At 41.9% G+C, this 25,711-nt stretch overlaps 1 protein-coding gene across 1 annotated transcript in view; it reads left to right on the forward strand.

Annotated features, from left to right (window-relative positions):
* LOC141020367 (E3 ubiquitin-protein ligase Midline-1-like) overlaps positions 1–25,711 on the forward strand; it is a 50,829-nt gene that overhangs the window by 16,625 nt on the left and 8,493 nt on the right. Inside the window, exons 2-6 of the mRNA XM_073495415.1 lie at positions 2,641–3,434; positions 16,082–16,177; positions 22,144–22,251; positions 24,642–24,790; positions 25,383–25,510. Of these exons, the coding sequence (XP_073351516.1) occupies positions 2,709–3,434; positions 16,082–16,177; positions 22,144–22,251; positions 24,642–24,790; positions 25,383–25,510 (1,207 nt within the window). The 5' untranslated portion in view covers positions 2,641–2,708. The remainder of the gene's footprint in view (positions 1–2,640; positions 3,435–16,081; positions 16,178–22,143; positions 22,252–24,641; positions 24,791–25,382; positions 25,511–25,711) is intronic.

The following is a 25,711-nucleotide window of genomic DNA, read 5'->3' on the forward strand; positions in this document are numbered from 1 at the left end:
TCATAATAGAAAGATGTTCACTGACTAATCATTTACGCCTCTCTTTGTTTCCATGACTGAATAAACAAACAAGGACAACACAATTTAATAGTTTTACTTTGTTTATATTTGGCGGACCCTGCCACCTTTCTAGCTTTAAACCTCATTTTACTTTGAAAAACAGCTTGTTTATTCAATTTCTGAGTTTGAATCCCTTCTCCAAGACTACATAGTGCCCCTTTAAAGTCACCTGTGTGAGTGTGTGAGTTTAAATCTGGTGTAATTTAAGTGCAGAGCCTCTCCACAGCTCTGTAACTGACAAGCTCACTGTCACGACTCAAAGACAACAACCAGCAGCCACCGCTTCTCCTCTTTGTTTAACCGGGAGTCACACTGACAGCATGCAGGGTCAGAGACGGAAATCAGACTCAGCTCCTCTGCAGGGAGAGACAGACGCGCACGTACTAATTACCAATTAGCTACAGCTGTGCAGCTGCCTCCGCTGCACCACGCAGCAGCCACACCTGCGCTGAGTGTTCAGACTAGTCAATTAAAAATGGTTTCTCTTCAAGCTTGACATAATTCTTAAGTTTTGTTTTGATTTGATAACATGCTAGTAGGGCTGTCACTTTTTCAAAAAATCAAGTTCGAACGAATTTGAAATGACACGCAATTTATTCGAATGAATTCGAATAAATCTCCCCCGCAAGGGGCAATAGGTCAAGCTGATAGTGAACTTTTAGAGCGCCCTCTGCTGGATCACAAGGCGAACTACTTCAAACGGTCTGTTGTGCTTATAGACTGTACATTTTGACTTCGAACAGGTCATTGCATTCGAATAAGAACTTTTCCCCCCACCTTCGAACGAATATTCGAATTTCGAATAAAAAGTGACAGCCCTACATGCTAGACAGTTCGATACTGTCATGGAAAAAAAAAAAAAAAACTTTAAGCAAGGTCTACACAACACAGTCAGCAACATCGGGGATATTCCATTAAAGACCACTGGTTAACAGTTATTTCACTACTCATATGTAATTAAATCCAATACACAGAGTAATTAGCAACTTTATTCATCCTTGATGGTGCAAAGTGAAGGCAACATGAAAGTGTTAACTTCAGTAGATATCTCTGCAACACAATGAGTAGAAAGAAATCAAAAATGTTATTTTTTTACATTCTGTAGATTTTTGAATGTTTTTAACTAGAATTCTCACATATTGCACCTTGAATGGTCCAACGTGTAAGATATTTGATTGCTGAGACTCATTCCCAATTCAATAAATGCACCTATCAAAATTCCAAGTGAAAGTAAGTAATACATATATTTACATGCATACAGTATATAATATGAATGGGTCAACTAATTATTGACCTGGCTGATAGTGGGATCCAACATTCAGCATTTCCCTGCATCATGCAGTAACTAGTTACTTAAGTTGTCACATAAATGGAGTAAAAAAGTGAAGCAGAGGTATAAAGTAGCAATACTCAAGTATAAAAACTTCAAAATTTTATTTAAAGCAACATTATGTAGAAATTTGGCCGCCCCCCACAGGTTCCGAGTGCAACATCCATGTCGTAAATACAAACTGATTATGTCATATCAATGTTATGTGCTGCAAACTTGTATATTGAAGTAAACATGTATGTAACTCTGTGATCCTACCCTCTCACTGAAGTTACATAGTGCAGAAACAAGTGATAGGAGGGCAGAGTGGCTGAGACAGAGACACCATTCACCCTGGTACAAGACACTATACCATCAAAATCATTTTAAAGCTGTTATTATGATGTAAATAAGTTATATAATGTTGCTTTAAGTCACTAAATGTACTGTGTAGTAGAGCTAACAGGACTGACGGAGATTTCAGAATCTGCTGCGAAACATCAATCTTGTCGATCCAAGCTCAGTCTAAACCAAAGCAGCAGTTAGCAACCGCAGAGCCAGTGACGATAAGAGTGATGAGAGGGCAAAAGTGGGTCAGCAGCATGTTTGTAACATGTGGCTGAATCAAAAGCCACGGGGTAATTGTAGAGGAGCTGCATGTTTGGCTGTCAGCACAGCTCGTCTTCCGTTTCCTCTGGGCTGTCGATACTTTTCTTCTTCTTCCTTGTAATTTCTTTCTGTTTCGCCACGAGCGTCGAAAAGATTTGCTGTCTTCCTCAGATGATGTTCTCATTGCTGCACCCATAAACAAAGGGAACGATGATAGGACTTGGAGGATCTTGAATCATGTTTCTCTAATAGATTTGCTGCTCCTGGTGAAGTTATCATGTTCAATACTCTGCATTGTGTCTTCGGTGGTTGTTTTCTGCCTTGTTTTTGTCTGTTCTTCATTGTTGTGGCCGGTTTTAAAGATCTAAATGTCTGATGATAAAACACACTGAACTTTTTAAAGTTTGTCTCGTCTTTGAAGGCATCAATTTTCGCCTCATTTTCGGTTTTTCGCACTGACTTAGAAAATCCAGCACTTAACACTCTGCCATTCTTTAAGTCCACTCAGTGGTCTGCTCCATTGAGATATAAGCCCTCCCAAGAAAGCAGTAAGAAGTAAGCCGTTTCACACCATTTAATCACAAATCCCTGTGCTTTCTTTCCCCTTTTCTCTCCTTCCCTTTGTGCCTTCCTCCATCTATCTCTCTGTCTCCGGCCTACAGACGGCTGAGCGGCTCTTCTGGATTTCGCTGACACTGCGCCTGGTCCCGCCTGGCCCTCTCTGAGCAGGATGGACACTCTGGAGTCAGAGCTGACCTGCCCAATCTGCCTGGAGCTCTTTGAAGACCCACTACTGCTCCCCTGCGCCCACAGCCTGTGCTTCGGCTGCGCCCATCGCATCCTTATCTCTCACTGCGCCACCAACGAATCTGTTCAAAGCATCGGCGCCTTCCAGTGCCCCACCTGTAGATATGTCATTTCCCTGAGTCCTGAGCGTGGATTAGAAGGACTTAAGAGAAACGTGACCTTGCAGAACATTATTGATAGAGTTCAGCGGGCCTCATCTTCAGCAGGGCTGCCTCTACCGCTGCCGCTGCCCGCGCCCCACAGCGGGCCCAATTCTCCCGGCGAGGAAGGGAGCAACCGTTTGGCGCTGGTCCCAGTCAGCGCCGCCATGTCCAGCCCAGGTACGCCTCCTGAGCCGGTCCAGTGCCAGTTCTGCGAGCAGGACCCGCCGCAGGATGCAGTCAAAACTTGCGTGACGTGCGAGGTGTCGTACTGCGAGGAGTGCCTCCGGGCGACTCACCCGAACAAGAAGCCGTTCACAGGCCACCGGCTCATCGAGCCCATGCCGGACTCCCACCTCAGAGGGCTCCAGTGCCTGGAGCACGACGAGGAGAAGGTGAACATGTACTGTGTCACTGATGACCAGCTCATCTGCTCGCTGTGCAAGCTGGTCGGAAGGCACAGAGACCACCAGGTGGCAGCACTGAGCGACCGCTATGAAAAACTCAAGGTAGGCGCAGACGTTGATTAAAGGGGCACTACGTGGTTTTGGAGAAGAAATTCAAACTTTTAAAAATTACAATATTAATGAGGTAATAATACAAACTCAGAAATATTTATTTTTCAACAACTGAATGAATATAGCGGTTGTCAGAAGAAAAAAAAAAATCTGGCAGGGTCCGCCATATATAAACAAATTAAAACAATATGAATATGTGTTGACCTTTAAGGTCAGTTTGTTTATTCAGTCATAAAATGACTTCAGACATTTTGTTTATTGAAAAAAAATCAGTCAATGAAGATTGTTCTCTTCTGATTAAAATTCCATCCCCAAAACTACGTAGTACACCTTTAATTTCTCTTATCGTTTTATGCTATTTCATTTACATTTGCTTCTGTGAATAATGGTTTTTTTTTTGGGAACATGTCAATTTTTATCCAAAACCTGAGCTCTAATTAACCTGCGGCCCTTAACGACCGATGTGTCAAGGTTACAGATCCCCTCCATTATTTATCGAACACATATAATGAATTTTAAACATTAATTTTATGCCGCTCTGCTGTAGGAAATTTCCCATTATCCTTACCCAGGTATCTAACTCAATTATCAAGTGCGATTGTATCATCTCACGCTGACTTATTATCTCTGTTGAATAATTAAGCAATTAGCATAATCACTACACCATGCAAGTGTGCCAGGAGGGTATTCAGAGGCATGCACACGGAGTGAATACGCGGAGTGTCATTACTGACGAGGCATGGTGTCTTCAATGAGGTTGCAGGTTAACAAGCGCCAATTGCCTGCTGGGTGTAGGTGTGCTTAATTGAGCATGGCTATTAGAGTGTGCTGGTAATGGCCATAGAGGCAGCATTAGTGTGTGCGTAGATGTTTGTGTGTTACGCCGGCGCTCATGCAGAAGCAATTGTTTCTCAGGATGTCCACTGGATGCTGCTCTTCTAATCATCGAGTAATCTGCCCTCGAATGATTTAGCGCTCTTCTTAATGGGCGACTCCACTGTTTGGAATTGTACGTCTGTAAAGTTTGGGGACTTATCAGGTTGAGTCGTATTCCACATGACCTTAATGTATTTTCATAAATGAAAGGATAGGTTCACCCATAAATGAAAAATCTGTTATCTACTCATCCCCATGCTGATGGAAAGTTTGGTTAAGTTTGTAAGTCCACAAACATTTCTGGAGCTTCACAGCAAAATGGTGTTGCAGCACTCACAACAACTGAAGTAGATGGGGACTTGTTTTAAAGTGTAAAAAAACATAAAATGCCTCCATAATGCTCATCTAGCGCAATCCCTTGATGTGCTGTCGAGCTTGTGCACCCACCTCAGACGCTTTTAACTTAGCAGCGAAAGTGGAGATTGGGGATTAAAAAAAAGGTCTAAATAAAGTCTTTCAAAATCAATTTGGGATCTCAGGTCTTCCAGAGATTTAGAGTACAAAGATACAACTTTTCAACACATAACACTGTTATGATGTAATGAGTTTTGCTTGTAGGTAGCACCTATATTACGTCTGACAAACGGTTACAGACCTGGGATTTGTATTTCCAACAGTGATGTTGTACTCAGAAACTGTGGGGGGGGGCGCCAAATCACACAAAATGCCAATTTCTACATAAAAAGACTTGGTTAAAGTTGGGAAAAAATACTGTTTTTGACTTAAAATGCCTGTTTAGGACACCACAAACATGGCTAGAAATTATCCTGAGGTCTCCGTAAAATTATCCAGTCGTGTCACTCTTACAAATGTTGAAACACAGTCTCGAACAGTGGTCACTTGCTCGGCAGCTTTATTTACTATAACTCCACTACTATCCTCTACACCTCCTGACATAAAAGTCAGGTCATAAACATGTAATTTGAACGTGAAATGACAAATAGCCTATGACATGTACAAATGTACATCAGTGGTTTGCAGAGACGTAAACTGATAAGTTAAAGACAATATTAATTAAATAAAGATAAACTTCTTATTACCTCGGTTGCCCTTGTTGACCAGCTGAGATAAAAACTAGCGCAGCCTCATTCATGGATCTGAGTGGACACAGGGTCAACTAATCAATGGTAATACTTTTGGAGCAAGGTCATGCCTTTAAAAGTGGTCTGAAGAACTTAAAAATCAATACAAAGTTTGCAAGGGAGACATTGTAAGTTGGCTGGCAAAGAGTAATATGTACACTCGTGTCCCTTGGTGCCAGTTATGTAACACCTAACATGCAGCAGATGCAGTTTTACTCGGGTCAGACTTCAGCATTTGGGTGCAAACAAAGTCAGAAGTTTGCAGACAGAGCATCGATTAACTCGTCCAATAAAAACACTTTTTGACCGCAAATTAGTCGCACATTACTGATTTCCTCGTAGAAAGTACATCCTACTTTTTCCAAACTTTTTTTCCGTCATTTACCCGGGGAGCATTTCCAGCCTCCTGCACGCTCACTCGCAGAGTGTTTGCTCAGCCTTTCTAGGAGTCTTTAAATGAAAAGTCACGGTGCAACTCCTATGAGAAACAAGCTCTTTTTCTCATTTACCAGAACTTTGAAACACGTGTTCAAGTGTGAAGTAGTTTATATTACGTCCTCGGAGAGGTAGGCATGCCTTTGGTGATATAATGGAAGAAACTGAATCACACTGACTCATTCCAGGTTGCGGTAACCAGAGGGAAAGGGCCTGATTCTCTAATTACTGAAACGTTAGAGCTCTGTAATAAGATTCTCCTCTTAGACTTGGTTTCAAAGAGCATAATATGTCCTTGAGTAATAAAATACTCGTGTCTTAACATCCAAAACCTTCTAAAGAATAAAAAGTCAATGATTATAACCATCTATTTTCAGTGTCTGCACTGAAACACCCCTCACACTGATCATTATTTCCGTGGGATAATCTTAAATCAGCATGAAACCACTAATGCACCGTCCCCTCTATCATTACGGGCCCTCTGCTGGCTGGCATCCTCTATTTTTAAATCCATTCTCCCTCCAATGACGGGCTCGATGCCCTTAGTCATCGCAGCTGCCTTATGTGTCTGTCCGTACCTTCTCATCTTGCGTGTTTCAGCAGATTTAACCAGAGAAGAGGGTAATTAGCAGGAAAGCTACAGGTCAGTGCTTCATCTAATTATCATGCTTCTCCGTCTACCCCCTCCTTCTCCGTCCATTCATCCGGAGAGAGAACGTGGCATATCACAGGTCAGCGCGCCCAGCAGTGATCACACAGGCTAATTATCTGCCATATCACAAAAAAAACGAAGCAAAAGCAGATTTATCCTTGCTGTGACATGCCCGCAAGTTGCCAAACATTGTCATGCAACTTATAACAAGCATAACGTGACATACCTGGAATCTCTGATGTGGTGTACATGTGTAATATGACCCCTGAATACTTCAAGTAGAATTCATGTCAGCTGTAAAGGCTGCATGAGATGGAACATGTGTGAAACGCAGGTGCAAGTAGCGTGTGATTCACCCTTTGTTTAACTGTATAAGGTTGAATTTAAATGAATTGCCTGAGGACTTAATGAACACACTTGTCTCAAGTTGGCCCCTGAATATAGGACATGTCTTTGAATAGAGCATTTGGTGTTGACATTTTTTTGGAGAGTGTCCATATGAACTGCAGAGAAAAGTTACATATTGATTATGATGAAGCATCTATAACATCCATCCAGTAGCTGCCGTTAGGTAGTTAGCTCGTTTAGCCGTGGTAGTCCAGATTGGGAGCTTGGGGCACCAGTGGAGTGTTGCTGTTTACACCACTAGCACAGGAATGTTGGATCCGGGTTTGGTCGGGGCTAGCTGGTTAGCATGCTAATAACATAACAGTAGATAAACTATCTCTGCAGCACAATACATACACAAAGTAACGTCAAAAGTGCCGTTTCCTCACATTCTGCTAACAATTTTAGCCACTTTTTGTATGTTGCCAACTAAAATTCTTGCATACTGCCCCTTCAAAGCTAGCCTGTGAGATAGCCACAGCTAGCCTTAGCTAAAGCTAAAACTAAATTTACTTATTGACTTAAGGATGAACTGACACCTTAAATTTGAATAAGGTAACAGCTAAATCCAATCATGAAGGAGAAACCTAGCTAAACTCTTGCTTAAGCTAACTAGATAAGAAGAGTAGCAGGTCTTAGCTTTTGGTGCGACACATTCTCATATTTAAAGGTGCAGTATGTAAGAATTTTAGTTGAAAACATTCAACAACAAATTAAAATTATCAATAGAATGTTAATAAAAAATGTTTTGACGTTCTAAGATTTCTGCTGAAGTTAGCATGCTAACCAGCTAGCCTGTATCCACTTTGTAGAGGTGAGACAGTCCGATAGTAAACAAAACCAACATTTCCTGGTGCTCTGAGCTCCCAGTCCAGGCAGAGTCAGCTAATATGACCGCTAACTGCGCGGTTAGGTGAGCTTACTTGCTAACGGCAGCTAGTTAACAGCTATTAGCAGTTACTCTGGTGATATGTTGCCCCCTATTTGTTTGGAATATGAATTTGACAGCTGGCCAACTGTCACATATTGCACCTTTAAAATTACTGAACAAGTTGATTGCCAATGACTCCTAAAACGACCATTGACCATTGCTGCGTTTGGTTAGGTTTAGGCACTGCCTTTGCTGCTGTAATAATTACTAAGGCCACTAGAGGTCACTGCCCAGCAATAAACATAAATATGGGTCATATTAAGCTGCTTGCACAGTTGACCTATATAGTTGTTTTTCTGATTTAAATTATGTTTTGATGGCAGTTGAGCTCATATGATTTAGCTACTTAGCTAGTTGAGCTACTTTGCTATCATGACTTCAAATATACCTGACTGTAGATTAATGTATTATACTGATTTCAATATATTAAACAGTAGTTTATTCCCTTAAACAAACAAAATCTTGACCATCGTTCCTTTTCCTTGCTTAAACCAAACCAAACCATAGTGTAGATTAATATATGTATGTATAAGTAGATTAATTATATGTGTAATGTTCATAAATATGCATTTTGACACTGAGTTTGTTGGACTTGTTGAATAAGTGAAGTTTTGTTGAACATGAATAAATCACATGCTGCCATGTACAAGTCCCTGTACCTCATGAGGACAGATGGGAAAGATAAGCATGCATGGCTGCTTCATAACTTTTGAGCATTCACACAAACACATGCAAACCCAGGCATGTGTGTCTCGCCCACACTAGAGACCCCATATCTGCTCTCTGCGTGACACGAATCTGAAGATAAACCCAGACTGCCCCCCATTTCTCACACACAGAAAACAAATGTGCCCTCTCTGCCAAAAGTTAGAGGGGATTTGACCACCTGTTAAGTTCCGAAAACCCTCACGCCAGCCAGCTGGCACACGATATGAGTCTGATACAAACCACGGGTTAAGACCCTGTTAGCCCTGAGCTGACCCACAGACATGGCATTAATACAATTATATACATACATACAATTTTTTTCGTATATTTGCAGAGGGGTTTCATCATCACCGCCGTCTGGTGTTCAGCTTTGACAGAGCCTTCATCAAAGTCACAAATGACCATGAAGCATTACTTTAAAGGTGCTATATGTGAGAATTTTAGTCAAAGAAAAGTTTATAAAACAGCTGAAATTATCAACAGAATGTAAAAAAGTAATGTTATATGTGTAAACATTATGACGTCTGTGGATTGTATTGCAGAAGTTAGCATGCTAACCAGCTAGCCCCAGCCCATCCCGGTCCAAAGCTCCTGTGCTAGCATTTTAAACACCTATGCTACCCTGGTTCCCCGAAATCTCGAAACTCCTAGTCTTCACTACTGCTAATTGAGCTATCTAGCTAACGGCAGCTACAGTTCAGCGGTAAATCTAGTGATATGCTGGCCTCTATTTATTTTGAGTATGAATTCAGAAAACAGGTGGCCTATTCTTACATTACGACCTTTAAGGGGGTGATCACACCCCCATGGTGCCCCCATGTTTGGAAAAAGTGCCCTCTTAGGGTGCCCCTTTCTGGACGCTGGTGCCCCACCGCATACAGCTGGTGCCCTTTTTTATTTTCTTTGCCCCTGGCCCTCAAACATCCTGAGTCCGTCACTGTTTTTAGCACCTAGACCTCATAATCAAAAAAGACAGAAAATCATACTTTCTGAGGTACACACAAGTTAAATCTTGTGACTGTGACTTTATTAAAAAGGAAATATATGTATATATACAATGTCACTTAAGAAAATGCAAAACAGACTTTAACTAAATGTATATCTCCACTTATTTCTCATTGCTGTCTGACTTGTTATGCTTCTTCAGTAACAGCGAGGCTTTAAATATATCTCAGCCTCAGGCTAAATTCTGCTTCAATGTCGAAGGCTGAGTTCTGTACTTGTCAGTTCACTTAACCTTGATACACTTCTGTAAACAGTTTTTTTTCCTTCTTGTTGTTTTAATCTGTACGTGGCAGCATCTCGTGGCACACATACAGTAAAAGCCTCGGTTAACCCACACAGTGCATCGGCAAACAAGTCCTGACAGAAACAGTAATCGCATCTTCGATTATGATCATGGAACAGTTCATTTAAAACCGTTCCCCGTTGTGTCGAGGCTTTTAAGAGGCAAAGTTTTGTCGGAGCTTTAAACTAGTGACAGAAACAGGACGGGAAAGAAGCTGAGGTCCCGAACTAAGCTAATTACCACGGGAAACAACTCAGCCGCCATGCAATATTCATGCTGAACAGCACATCTGATTTTTAATTCATAACGACAGAAAAGTTCAGGAGAAGTTCTGGGAAAGAGGCGGCACAGCGCGGACACAAAAGCCCCCGTCAGGTTACCCAAACGGTTAAAACTCGAAATACTTAAGATGTTACATCCAGTCCTTTTTTCCACTCAGATATGTTTTTCTTTCATTTTCGAAATCTGACAAGCTGAAACTATTTTGGTCATATTTTCCGGACCATTTCATGCATATCACTTTTTGCCCTGATCTGCTGCAATTGGAGATATCCCCCCACTCGGCGTAGGGGGGAAAAAAAATATCAGATGATTGGAATGGTTTCCTTTTTACAGTGGCAGTGGTGGTGCGTCTGATAAGAGCCGTGGAGGTTATTGTGGGAACACCCATCCTTTTTCGGAGATAAAATTACCCCCGTCACAGGAAATTGACTGAGAAGGCAGCTGGAAATAGCTTTTAAAGTCCTTGGCTCTGGGTCTAAGGAGAAAGAACCTTGAGGATAAAAGATAGGTACTGCTGTGTGTGAGTGTGTGCGTGTGTGTGTGCGCAGCTTTAGTTTTAAATCATAGGTTTGTTGTGGTTTAATCAGCTGCCCTTTAGTGTTGAGGCAACATACTTTGTGGTTGTCAAGTGCCAACAGGCGCAATAAAATATGAACAGACACAAAACACAACATTTGATTCACAGCCTCGCAGATAAGCACAATATTTACCTTTATGTCCTCCAGCTGTCTCATTCATCTTTTATATCAGGAATACACTTATTCTCCTCCTTCCTTCCTTTATATAGTCCCGTGCTATTATGTTGACAACTTTCACCCTTAAATTTCAACCTCGACTTTGACAAACTTGTCTTGAAGTGAATTATAAGAAGAGCAATGCCAGCTACAAACCTTGTTTGTCTGACCTCCAGTGGTTTAACTTCTTACTTGTAGAAGTCGGCGTACTTTCTGTGGAGATCTTTTAAAATAAACCTTAATAGTTCAGTCACGTTTTAATATAATTACCTCTAATTACCCCCAATTACTCCTGTAGCTAAGGTCTCTTAAAGGCCACACACACCAAATAGAGGAAGCCCTCAGCCCATCCTGTCTCTGGTGCCAGGCTAGCTGGTTAGCATGCTAACTACAGTTCATATCTCCACAACTGTTATTTCTTCACATTCTGTTGATAATGAGTTAAATTTTTTACAAAATTTCTTACATCTACAACTCATTAATATTGTAAAGAGTTTGAATTTGTTCTGCAAAACTACGGATTCCCCCTTTAAGGATACTTATTTATGTTTATATACAGGTAAACATAGTAAAAATGTACACCGGTTGTGTTCTTATAGTTCAGGAAGAAAAAGTATACATATATACATATTGTGTTCACAACACATGGGGTGGACATTTTTATTACTGTCACATAACCCATGTTTGATGTCATGCTCACAGGAGCACTGTAGATAACATCATATCTACCAGATATCTGTGTTTAGGAGATCATCAATCACTGGCAGTACATTAAACCTCTGCAGTATATGAACAGTGGCTGACAAATATGTGCTTTTGTCAGCAATCACAAGGCATTACAGAAGTTGTATGGATATATTCAGCACTGTCCTGGTACACTGTCTGTTAACAGCATTATTACTCACATTGCATCGTCAAGTATCACAGAGTCTGTCCCAGTGTTCTTAGACAGCCCAGGCGAAGGCGCCCCCTGTTGAACCCGGGTGTGAATAGAGTCCTGTCTCCAAGAAAGCTGCGCTCTCCTCAGTTGGAGTAAATAAAAGCCGTTATTTGAGAATTTGCAGCACATTGTGCAGCACTCGATGTCTTCTCTCTTTCCTCCTGTACTGGATGTTCCTTTTGCTTGCAGCCCTTTTGTCTCCCAATCAGAAACACACACACACACACACACACACACACACACACACACACTCTCCATCCTCTCCCAATTTCCCCCAGTACTACAATGTTCCTTCCTCGCTGTGTTTTCTTTTTTCTCTCTGTTGGGCTCTGCTTTGAGTCGGGGCTGCCTTTTTCTTTTTCTTTCTTTTTTTTTTTCTCCTTACCCGAGTCATCTCTGTTTTCTCTCAGACTGATACACAAACATATTGTTTCCAATTTACGGAGGAGCTCGCTGGAGGAAAACTGGGTGTCGAGCAAACACAACAGGGCCCTCCATCAAACACGGAACATCCAATACGGTGATGACTTAAGAATGGGAGATAAATACAGTGTAGATGTCTGAACACACAGCAGTAAACAAATAAATGATGAATCCTATGATTACAGCTCTCAGCTCCTGCCGCGCTTCCTCGGCCTTCTTCCTCTTTAATTTCTGTCTTGCTGTTCAGCCGTCCACCTTTGTACTCTCTGTACTCGTCTTTGTCAGGCCTCTCTGATCTCTCAGAACGGAGTGAAATTCTGGCAGTTCGGCGAGGACTCCTGAGAAACACAATCCTGCTCAGTGTCACAGTAAATCTCGCAAAAGATGAAAGTTCTTCGTTCGGTTGCCTACCTGCGTGTCTCCATCCACGGCTGAGTCTGTGTGTGATGCCTTTGCATAAATTCGTAGCTTATCGGGGCTACTTCAGGGTGATTCAGCTCGCTCACAGCCGCTGATGAACACATGGAGCACTAATGACAATAGGGTTTAGATAGAGACGGTAGAAAAGACCGCAAAGCGCGGGGCCTCGCAACTTTTCCTTTTAAAGCCGACAGGGAGATGTTTGGTGATGAAGCGTGTGCGAAGTTTGCCTCTGTGTCAGAGTGGATTCTTGTTGGGTGATATAAAGAGAACGGCTTTGTGCTAATTAAGAGCAGACGCTGTCGAAGGAACTGACTCAACTCTGTGATTTCACCAAAAAACAAAGATTAGAGAGATGTCCACAGTATTAGGTTGGAAACTGCTGGACTTAACTGCAGAACTTCACTGTCTGAAGTAGTTAAAACTAGACTGCTAGACCCACTGACTGCTGTTTGTACATTGACTCATCAATATTAAAGGGCAAATCCACCAGTTTTACACAGCAACGTGTGTTTTCTGTGAAAAAAGTAGTATAAAGCCTTTTGTGGCTCCAGAGGAAGCCAGCTTTCCTCCAGTGATGTCACTCAGTGGCACTCTGTAAACACACTTTAATGTGCAAAACTGTTGGAGTTACCCTTTAATAATCTAAAATGTGAAATTTAATAATATACAATTACCACTACTACCTACTACGTTTTGAGTGTAATTTGAAATGAATGACCTTTGGTTTTACTTTTTACATTATGGCACCAATGACTTCTTCCACCACTACTTTCACTGAGAGCTAAAATTAGCTCTCAGGATGGCTGTGTTTGTTGGTCGGTCCAACACTTTGCTCAAGACTGAAATATCCCAACAACTATTGGATGACATTGGGTACTGATATCCATCCAACACTGATGTTTAAGATCTACATAAATGACAACCAGTACCATATATATTATTATATATTATTATATATTATATATATTATTAAGAGTTGTTAACTCCTGAATGTTCTCTTGAGCTCAATTTTCACCTTTGCATACACGGCACTATGATATCTTAAAATCTAAAAACTTATAAGTGACTTAACATGTTAACCTTTCTGCCCATATGAAAACTACAAGTGCAATTTGCCCTTTTACATGTGAAAATGAGACTCCCACCAATCTCCTTCTCTGACAGTCCAGTCTTCTTTACAATGAGCTTGGCTGTAGACTCTTGTTGCCTTGTTTTCTATCTGGACTACATCTTGTCATAAACTACTTTCAGTCTCTTTTTTCCCCCTCATTTCTTTTGGCAGCGTTTTATATCCCTCATGTTTATTTTTGTGACTTTTAATGCCCGTGTGTGTGAACCACATGAAGACCATGAAATGCATTAGCGTCACTTTAAATGATGTTTTATATGCAAAATCCTAATCTGCAAGGTAACTGAGTAATGAATGCTGTAGAGTCATCTCCCTCTGAAACTGCAGAAGTCAAGTACGCTCACTTCAACATTATACTTTAGCATATTTGGCAACTTTCTGCACCTGTTTCACTTTTAAAATGCATCCTTGCAGCTCACTACTGAGCAAATCTGAACCCACTGGCTTACTGTATATCTTAAAACGCATCAAATCAACATGGCTTAACCTAGTTGGTTCAGAGGAGAGATTATCGTGGCACAGACACTGATTTTTTTCTAGGGGGTGAAAATCCAGCTCGGAGGACAGGCAGACGGAGAGAGAGAGAGTGATGGTGCGGATAAACGAGCAGGATGACTGACAGCTCATCAACCTGACGGGCAGGCGGGCAGCTGAGCTCTGACACATTAATACAAGCTGGCAACATGGACACTATAGACGCGGGTTAGCAACCCCTCCATGTCCAATCCTGACCACGAATGCACACACACAAGGAGTGAATGTAGCTTTGCATGGGGAGTGACAGCAGGTGTGATCTCTTTAAATCCCTGAGATGCTGTATTCCGCTCCCTTGTGCACATGTCACACTGTATCTCATGTTCTGAAGAGTGTGTGTGTACATCAGACATAATCACAAGAATATGTTTTTGCATTTTAAGCGCGCATGCATGAATTTTTGCTTTCCGACGTGCACGTGACGCAGCTGCTGACTTATCGTTGTGATCCTTATCCTCCTCATCATCCTTCGCGAGGTTTCGGTTTATTTTTATCTCTCTCCGGATGATGATCGCAGCGTCATATATTCCTCTCCGAGGAGACCTTTATGCTGCTCTTTGCTTTTGTGTGTCATCGGCGTATTAAGGCCATCCATTAAGCCCCCCGTGCCAGTACAGCGCACACACACAAAAAAACACACAAATCCCACCATCTCTATGTGTCTTTACTGTTGTTCATTCAATATTCCCTCTGGGGGTCACTCCCTTTTTAATCCGCCACAGAACAATCAGAATCTGGCTGTGTTCGCACTGCTGTTAAAACATGGTAGATGTAGCGTATCTAGCTAGTTTACCTCCTTCATTTCGAAGCAGGTTTGCAGCGCCTATCTTTGACTTTTGCCGTTTCGGCCTCGCTGCACCCAACACAACTTCACACCATTGTTGGAGGCATTGCAGGAAGTCTCAGCATCCGCCGGGTCTGAGCTTAAATCCATCTGGAACACAGTTCGGAGAGGGGCAGTGGAGACGTGGCATCAGAGCGGCTTAAGCACGCTCGGTTTGGCAATAATATGACGGTCTTGGAAGTAAAGGAGACAGCTTGTGCCTGGGTGGATGAAAAGCAGCAAAAGAGGAAAAAAAAAAAAAGGGGGAGGGAAGATGGGGAAAAAAGCGGGGAGGAGCGTTAGGGGACTGAGCTGACGTGCTGTCACCTGTTTGCCGGTTCGTTAGCCGAGAGCGCTGCTGCGTGCTCTCATAGGGGAAGCTTTTGATGCCTAATTTGCCGCTTGGCCGGGTTTGCGCATGGCTTGGTGCTCAGTGGAGTGGCTGTCCCAGTCACATCCTCGACTAGAGTAGGATCCACTGTCTGAGGCTCGGACGGGGCAGGATGAGGAGGCAGTACAGGGACGAGGGGTATCATCACCCGCGCTCGGAGGTAGGTAGACGCTCTTCAGAAAGAAGAGGAAGGAAACTCCCGGGGATGCTTGTGAAGAAAAGTGGCTTGTCTTTGCTGAATCTGTGCTGAGGAATCAAACGTTTTTTTGCTCATTCTGTCTTGTGTTTTCTAGAATGTAGCTGTTTTACAACTTTATTTTGTGTTGTGATGTAGCGCCTGAGGTTGTCTGGCAACTTCTTCGGCTCGTCTAAGCCGAGAAACCTAAAGGGGGTTAAAAGAAAAAAAAAATCTGTTGTGTTTTTATCCTCCTTTGATACATGGCTCTGCCCTTCACGTCTGTTCCTTTGCATTTACGTCCCATCCATTTCCTTTTCATTCCTCACTCTCTCTGTTTTGTCTTTCATCTGTGTTTTCTGCAGCAAGCCCTGGACTCCAACCTGAGCAATCTGATCAAGAGGAACAACGAGCTGGAGTCGCTTATGGGGAAACTGATCCAGACTTGTCAACATGTGGAGGTCAGTCCCAGCGGTGCTCAGAGGTCAATGCTGACCTACATACTGTCTTACTCGACATGTCGTATTTGTTTAGAATTCACACTGTAAATCTGCTCTGGCAAATGTTTACTGGCACTTGGAATTTATGTAAAGTCTTCTTGTGTTTTATTAGCATTGCAACAAATTGTGCATTTTATTTAATATTTTGACTTATTTACTAAAAATATATGTTTTATTCCCATCTCCTGTGTGATTCAAGGCCTAAAGCTGAGAGCAGCATCCTTTAGCTTAGCATGTAGCTTCGGTTAGCAGCTAGCCTAACCCCATAGGGGCTATGTGAAATAATTATACCATGTGAAAAAAGTATTGTGTGCTATTGTGTACAATTTTTTTTAACTATACGTTGTTTTAGTTGGTTATTGGGCAAAAAAAAAGAGAACATTTTCTGCATTTCTGTTTGGAAAAATTGGAAATGCAACATAATCGGGTTCACAGTGTTGGTCGGACAAATAGGTGCTTCTCTGGGAACTCGTGCTTTCTGATATTTTACTGACTAAATGATTCATAAATGGTGAAATGTGGTGCAGCTCGACTGTATGTCTTAAATTCAGACTGAGCTGTCATAAATTTGAAATGCAGTTATTATGCTTAAAAAGGATTCATTTCAAGTTTTAGTGAAACCAGCAGTGGGGCTTCTCTGTGCTTTGAAAATATGGACATTAGCATCATTCTCATTAGCACACATCTCACAATGTGTTAGCATGTGTGTATAAACTGGCATGAGCAGTGCATGCTTTGCTTTGTTACTGCAATTATTCAACATCTGCTTTTAGCTAATATGTTGTTTTTTAGGATAATAGCAGTGCGTGTGAATGCCTCTGTGTGTTTAGCTCCACTGATGGCAATTCTGTGCTAAGCCTGCCCGTTCATGTTACGCCGGCCCCGCTAAGAAGCTTTAAATAAAGCAACGCCACAGGGTTAAAAGGCAGCGACATCCTACTTTAGAAATAACGGAGAGCAGCCTCTCCGCCTGGCAAGGCCTGTGCAAACCGCAAGGAAAGAGGATTGTGATTTATTAAGGAGGTTTAATTTTTGGTTTTCTGCCAAAGTGCTGTGTGCGCGTTTTGTGAGCCGTCACGCAAACATGTTTTCTGTGGAGAAAATTCCATGATGCAGGAATTTTAAATACGAATCGTTGATCACAAAAGGACCAAAAAAGGAAACATTCCACTTTAAAAATCAGAAATGAATAAATGATGCATATATGAGGGGGCAAAAAATGCATGACCTGCTTTCTTTTTTTCCTCCAGTGCATTATGGTCACACGTACAGTAAGGCTTCACAACACACTCTAAAGCCTAGAAATAGCTTGTGGGGCGTACAGTGGTAGCGTGTTTGTCTTCAGGTGAGAAAACTCAGATTGCACGAGATAAAACTTCCCAAAAAAAATACATATCAAGCTGCGCTCACGAGCCAAAATTATACGTGAAGTCATATAAACTCATTTATATGCTCGTGAGACAGGTGGATGTGACGGCGCTTAAAAAAAGAGGGTCACGCAGGGAAAGCTCTCTGAATATTTCACAGATTCATCTACTCCAAAGCTCTTCTGGAGACGGCTGCTCAGACTCTCTGACACCTCTGAGTCTGCAGAAGTTGTCTGAAAATTGCAAAGTGTTCGTGCACGCTTAGAAAAGTTTTTACAAACTCAAAACGGCACCGATGGCAACCTCACTTCACATCCCCTCCATGAATTCTGCTCTGAGTGGTCCTCTAAATGTGATCGCTAGCTCGCATCCAGTTTCCTCTGAGTCACCGCCTGTGGTTGAATCGCGCCCACAATTTAATGCCTCTGCGCCGCATTATGTCACATTGCAGCATTCTTTTTCAGCTGGCAACATGTCGGCTAATAGGATCAAGCTGCTGCAACTGTTTGAATCTGATGCCACACAATATTTGCGACTGTTGGAAAATAGGGAACCGAGTTATCGTGATTGAATCCAAGTGTATTTGATCACAAATTACCCCAAAGAGGGGTAATTATAGGCACTTAATTGACTTGTTTATAAAATGCAATAAGGAAAATGGTTCCAAGGAAAATTCCCGCAGCGAAATCCACAGAGGAAGAAATACCTCTGATGTCTTCAGGCTCGGTGTCACTGAATTCATCAGGCGTGTAAAGTTTAACGTCAACTCCTTTGCACAAAGTTTACTTTGCGTGCCTTTCCATAAGTTTTTATACCCTCGAGGACTGAGTCATTTTTTGCATGTGTGTGTTTCTGCAGCTTAATGAATCACTTAATGTTGCTGCCAGGGTACAATCTGTCACACTGATCATATGCTCCAGAGGGCACTGCCCAAAGTCATTAGATGCTCCACATCGCTACATGGCACATGGTGTACTCTGGTCCCAAAGTGACGGGGGGGGGTGCACTGTCTGGTTCATCACAAGTCAACCATTCAGTCAACAAAATGTCTTCCTTTGAGTTTTTAAAATGCAGTCTCTTATCAGAATGCTTACATTTGGAGGCAGTGTGATAGAAGTGTGCGTCCATGCAGCTTTGTGGGCGGCTGTTCTGGTCAGATGAGCAACGTTAGAGGACGTCAGCCTTTATTTATGTTGAGATCAGTCATGGAATATCAGGGAGAGCGAATCACAGCTTCAGTGGAAACTGAACAACAGTCTCGGCCAAGACAAAAGCCCGAGCTTTCATTACAGCTCCATTCAAACAGGAACTTTGCCGATTATTCAGCTTGTTATCACTGCAGTGGTGGTAGTATATGCAATTGAACAATGTCTCTACCACTCATCTGCTGGAAATAATCCGCAAAATGACGCAATGCATCAACTGCAAATTTTTGAATGCACGTACACAATGAGTTTAGTGGGATCAAGAGAGAGAGAGAGAGAGATCAACGTCTACTGTTTGGCTGTAACACCATATTGTTGCTACTAGCTGGCCGATATACTTTCTCCTGTCTCGGAATAGGTGACAAGCAAAAACCAAGTGCCGCCCAGCTCGCATTATATCACCTATCAGCTGGAGTATTTAATGGTCTGGTGCAGCACAGTGCATTCTCATTGTTGTAGGTTTTCTACCTTTTGAGCAAGAGGGAGAACCATGGATCACTTTCTCTGTTTTCTCTTATCACAAGGCACCAATTTCAATAGCGTTTGCATCTTCCTACTGCAAAGACAGGCCAGTTTTACACAACGGTCATCTTTCAAGAGATTAAAAAAAGTCCTTTAAGTTAAAGTGTTATTAATAGTTGTTGGAAACTCCTCCAGACCCAGCAGCGCATTAAAAAACACACAGCGAAATAAGCAAAATCAGCTGTAGACCAAAAAATGCTGACTTCAAAAGAATACATGAACTTCAGTTTGTGTTTTTGTGGTCCTATTCAAAGAAACTTCTACCCTGAAAGCCCTTGTTTTAGATCTGTATAAGTTTGCTAATTGGTGTACAGAATTCCACCAAGAGATAACATGTGTACAAGCCTTTCACAGAGTAAGCACTTTCAAATCTCCAGCTTCCCCAGAGCAGTCACAGTGATGTCGAAGAAACCAATTAGCAGTGCTGAAAAGACAGATGCACCGGCCCTGCCGCGGCTACTCTGTACAGCAGAGCCGAGGCTTTCAGCTTAGCATGTCTCACACTCTGTAAGCGCTGAGATGTAATCCAGGTGGCAAATTGTTTCTGTTGGCAACACAATGTCACAAAATCACACAATTGCTGTTTTGGCGGGCATGTTGAGGATATTGAGAAAAGTCCTTTCCAGTTTTGTTTGGCTCCGCGGAGGAAAGGCAAACGACTCCCCATGATGTCATTATTACAACGCCTGTCAACACGTGTGTGTGCGTACGAGGGACTTCATGTGTGTATGAAAAACTGTGCAATCTCTTGTTGGCTTGGCAACACTCACCGCGGACTTCCCTTTCATTGCTCCCTGTGCTATCGCTTTGCTGCAGCAAGAAAACACTTTACAAGGTGCTGAAAAGGGGGCCGCTAGGAAATGACCACAGTGAGAAATTACACATTATGTTAGGACCTGCAGTCTTATAATTGGACTTTTACAACTTTTATAGCCTGCTCAGACTGTGAAGGTTCCACAACGAAGTGAATCAAATGCCTCAGAGAGCGGAGCTGGATGCCATTTTTCATCTAAAGACCCTCACGGCGTGTAATCAACGGCATCAAGTGTACTTTCCAAACACCCTCCGCCTAAATTAAATCATTTTTCTTACGTTTATTGGTGTCAGTGGGTTTTGGGCCAAGCAAATGTTTGAACCCACAGCCACAAAAGTTACGCGACAGGCTTGTGTTGTATGACGATGACTTTTATTGCTTAACTTTCTCATTGTTGGACCATGTAGAAAGTATTAAAGTATTTAAGTGGTTGATTTTAAACTAGAAACCTAGACTAAATAGGGACCCTGCTTGATTTTTCAACATAAAGGTGGACAGCACAAGTCACCAAGCCAGCGCTGGAATATGACTCCCTTCATTTACTTTCATAACACATAGGGGACAGTGTTGAATAAATGTATTGTGACCTTAATGACTTCAATACATTAGTTTTAAAGTGATTTAAACTAATACACTCTCACAAATTTGTAGGCATAGCATTCCACCGTTCGGATTAGCTTAATAGCCTCATTAACAGCAGCTGCAGAAGCTACCTTAATCTAGTTGGGAGCCTACACATTAGGTAGTTTCTACCTTCTGAAGTGTAATATTTGACCTTAAATGTTAACCTACTGTATATTAACCAATATTTTTTAAAAAGTCTTGAGGTCAGTGGGTTTTTCGGTTGAATGCCTGAAATAAGGTTAACAAAAGCTTCAGAGATTTTCAAGTTTTGTTCTACAACATGAAATACTCCACTAACTAGTACTACCCCATGTCTGTATTATAAAGCACTTGCATGTCTCAAAAAAGGCAGTTGCTAACAAGTGGCTAAATACAGAAGTTGTTGGGGACATTAACCGTCGTTATGCTGAACATGGAGACTCATCTACTCACTGCTCCATCTCTACAGGTGGACTGTAGTTCCAAACGATTCTTATTATGACTTTACAACTTGTACATTGATCAATTTATATAAGTTTGTGTAGTATAGTGCAGCGTAGTTTGTTTATAGCCTGACGTTAGCTTTTTACCTCTGGTGGTTTTATTTTCGTTTCAAAAAACAGTGGTGTTCTCTGTGAAGATTATCTTGCCGAGCAAAACGTGTACGTATCATAAACTTGTGTTCACCACAGAGCCTATTTAAGGCAATAATCCAAAATCCAGTTCAAAAATCCCATAGGCTTTTTGCTGAGGGAACCGGGGCGATGCTAACATCTGGGTTAGCCGACATATATGTCATCCCTGCAGCACTCTATGGGAAATGTATAAAGTGCCAAGTGCCTGATTCTCATCTTGTCAAACAGCTCAAAATGGCTGCCATGGCACTGAGGGCTATTTCTTGGCTGCATCCAAAATCAGCCATTCATCAGGGTGTTAGGGTTATATTGAGATTTTCATCACTTATCACTCATAGTCTTGTGTTAAAGCTGACAACTACAGATTCTCACAATGATCATTTTTACATTTTTAAATGTAAATGCATCAAATTTTTAAGGGCACAGAAGTCAGATACTCAGAAAATGGTGGAGGCTAGATACAGTGCACTATACAGTAAATAGGGGTGATTTCGGACACAGCCATTCATGCTGCTGAGTGTCATGCCTCTCTTACAGCCAAAGGGCTTCCTGCTAATTTTTCTTGTCACTCACCACTCAAGCCAGCAGGAGGCAAGATGGCTGAATATGCCTCATCTTCCTCAAGTGTTGCTTCCAGACAGGAGGGCCGGCTGATGGATGAAAATGACGTCCTGGCCCTCGGTCGGCACGATGTGGAGATACTATCCACCCACTATACCCCACTCATGACATCCATCACTCTCTTTGTTTATCTATTACTCTCTTTTGAATTGGTTCTCAGGTGAACGCGTCCCGTCAGGAGGGCAAGCTCCTTGAGGAGTGCGATCTCCTGATTGACATCATTCAGCAGAGGAGGCAGATCATTGGCAGCAAGATCAAGGAGGGGAAGGTGAGTTGAACGCTCAGGGGGGCGAAGAATTTGATAGCGGATAGCATTTATTTTCCTGAGTTGGTTTTTATGCCTTGTCTTTCACTTGTCATTTTGTTCTTCTAACACAAACAGCACAATGTACTTTAAGGAACAGCTCACCCAAAAATGAAAATTCAGTCATTATCTTCTCAATGCTGCCGATGAAAAGTCGGGTGAAGTTTTGTTGTCCGCACAACATTTCTGTAACTTCACAACAAAACAGCATTGCAGCATTCTCCTAAAGACCTGAAGTAGATGGGGACTTGTTTTAAAACCTTAATAAACAACTGAAACAAAAGCATGTAGTGGCTTCATAGAGCTTGAGCAGGGTAATCCATGTCGCCTGAAGCCTTGAGATCCCAAACTGAATTGAAATGACGTTATGTACATCCTTTTTAAAGCTGAAATCTTTGCCAGCGGCTAAGCTAAAAGCGTTAGCACACACCCTGTCTGAAGTGGGTCAAGCTAATTTTTTTCTGTTGTTATTTCTGTTTTAATGTCCCGATCTACATCAGTTGTTTGGGAGACTGCTGCTACGCTGTTTTGCTGTGAAGCTCCAGAAATGTTCTGTAGACTACAGAACTTCCCTCGATTTTCCGCTTGCACTGACTGAATTTCCATTTTGGGGTGAACTGTTCCATTATCTTGATGCTTAATTATTGCTTGAACCATGTTTTTGTAGCTACTAATTTAAATCATCCCTTAATCATTAAAAATTATATTTTCTTCCATAAGTAAACCATTCCAACGTGTATAATTATCATCATGAGCAAATACTGTCTGCAGATTTAATATTCCACAGTCATATTCATAAAAATAAAAACAAATTAACTCCCTTCTCCTTGTGCCAATGTGGTACATTTCAGTATCCAGGACCTGCACTGAAATCTCTCCAAGCTACCATCCGACCCCATTTTGTGTCAAATGCAATACTTTGTCTCTGCCACTTGACCTGATCCTTACATGGTGAACAGAAGGCAAACTGTTCAGCTGCCTAGAACACAAACCCTTCAACCCATTCTGAACAGACGGGGAAATCAGTCGGACTGGCCAAGACTAGATCCCAGAGCATATGGGAGGGCACATTTACTTGTGCTCTAAACCCGGATGATTTTTCTTTCAGCTGTATTTAATGAGACTTGGAACCTACTATAGGGATTTTCTTTCCACCATGGAATGTAGCAGAGAAGATACAGAGATACTTATTTTAAGGCCAACAGCTTCCTTCAATTATTGCTTTGTGTGGAATGTGAGCTCATGATCAGTAACACCTCAAAATGCTCTTTTTTGAGACCAAGTTTCTGGTCTTAATCTGCCTTATGTTGTTATTGTCTAACATGTTCATAATATTGCCAACTTTATAAATGGATTTGGCCTGAGATTACAGTGTTTTGGGTGCTTTAGAAGCCAAACCACTGATGAAATATCCTTTGACCTCAATTCAGCCACTGACCTCAATCTGTCTCCTAAAATCTCTGCCTGCACTGTAGGGAGAAGGAATGAAGCTGAGCGACGAGGAGAAATGAAATCCCAGATTTGCGTGCAATAGAATCATTGACACGCCTAGAAAATGTAGTAAAAGCAGGGACATGGAAGAAGCTTATCTCATGTAGCTTAGACACTTCCGTTGGGCCATTTGTCTGTTCCTTGGTTACTGTCTTTTTCAATCGAAATCTTCATCTTTTGTATGAAGCTTACTTGTGTAATCGCATCCATGTTTATTTGGTCTAAAACAGAGAGAAAAGGTTATCCTTGAAGTGTCTGGTTCACTTAGCTTCACTGCTAGAAGAGAAGCAGAGGCTCTAAGCAAAGAGAAGCTTCTTTCTTTCTTCATAGAACGAAAAACAAAGGTCAAAACAGCAAATCAGCTCCCAGTCCCTTGAACTGGAGGCAAAGTAGGTGATTTTTGAGAAAGATAGTTGATATTTCAGTCGTCAAATAGGTTGGTATTGGGACCGAGTCACCCAAAGCATTGGCATTCAACATCCTGGGAATGAGACTCAACAGTAAACTATCTTTCTCAAGAATCGCCTACTCAATTTTGAAGCTAAGCAGGATGGACATGTTGATGCCTTTGCTAAGTTGTACCATGTTTGATCTTAATACCAATTAAGAAAACATGAAAAAGAAGTAGATGACTATGTGCATCAGTCAACTCTGGATTTGACCTTTCGTGTATGAGCTTTGAAATGTGACCCCAGATTTTGGGGGTCATTTCATGTCGTCATCTCTCATTATGTTCTCATCCCTGATGATCTTCAACATCTTAACCTGGATGGGGACCTTTTCACACATCCGTGGTTCGATGATTTGATCTAGCCCAACAGCACTGATCTCAAGCCTTTCCTTGCGTTTGCCATTCTCTCTAGGCGCAAAGGCTTCGGAAGCTCGCGCAACAGATCACCAACTGCAAGCAGTGCATCGAGAGGTCCTCAGCACTCATCACGCAGGCCGATCAGACGCTGAAAGAAACCGATCACGCTCGCTTCCTGCAGACTGCCAAGAGCATCAATGAGAGGTCGGACAGCCCACACACAGGCCACATATGATGGAATTACTCACACTTTAGCAAACTAAAGTCTAGCCTCTGGATGAAGGGCAAAGGGGGCACACACAGATTTAAGAAACAATTTTGAGAACTCTATGCACTTGACTTACCCGAAAGAAAAGACAAGTAGAGTGGGAATTAATCTTTTATTTAGCCTCATATTGTTCCGCTCACTGCTTAAGCTTTCTGACTAATTGATTTGGCGATTGAGAAAGAAGTCCGGTGTCCAATATGGGCTTCCTCATGAGATACAAAGCTGAGTGATATAAAAAGAAATCATTATCCTCTAGTCCTTCGAACTAAAGCAGTGTTTCAATCAGAACCTAATCCGCACAGCCTCACTAATTAGAGGGCTGATTTTATTCAGATTCAGTGTTTTTAATGGAGCAACTGTTGATTTTGATTATACTATCCTGTTATTTATCAGCTAAAATAATGTTAGAATTTCCTTTTTCTCTTGGAGAATCTTATCCATTTTCAATAGACAGTATGTGTCTCTAAGTCTTTCCGTCATTTCAAAGATTATAATAAACTTGTACAATTTTGATTGCTAATTATCTAGGGTTTCCATGGCAACTGCGTCAACCCAAGTGCTGATCCCTGAGATAAACCTAACGGACACCTTCGACACGTTTGCCCTGGACTTCGGTAGAGAGAAGAAGTTGCTGGAGAGTCTGGACTACCTTACCGGTAAGCCTTGATCAAAGTCTTTTTTTTTTCAAAGGGACATGTGTTGATCAAACTAAAAAACACCATGAACACCTTGTTTTAAATTCTTTGATGTCGAGATCAGTTGATGATTTTCTTTGAGGTTGAAGTGACAAACCAAACGTCCCCTTTTGTTGCATCTACAGTCTAGCCCTTAATCCCTTATTCCCTCGCTGACCATGA

The sequence above is a fragment of the Pagrus major genome, chromosome 24 (genome assembly GCF_040436345.1).
Source record: "Pagrus major chromosome 24, Pma_NU_1.0".
Lineage (NCBI taxonomy): Eukaryota > Metazoa > Chordata > Actinopteri > Spariformes > Sparidae > Pagrus > Pagrus major.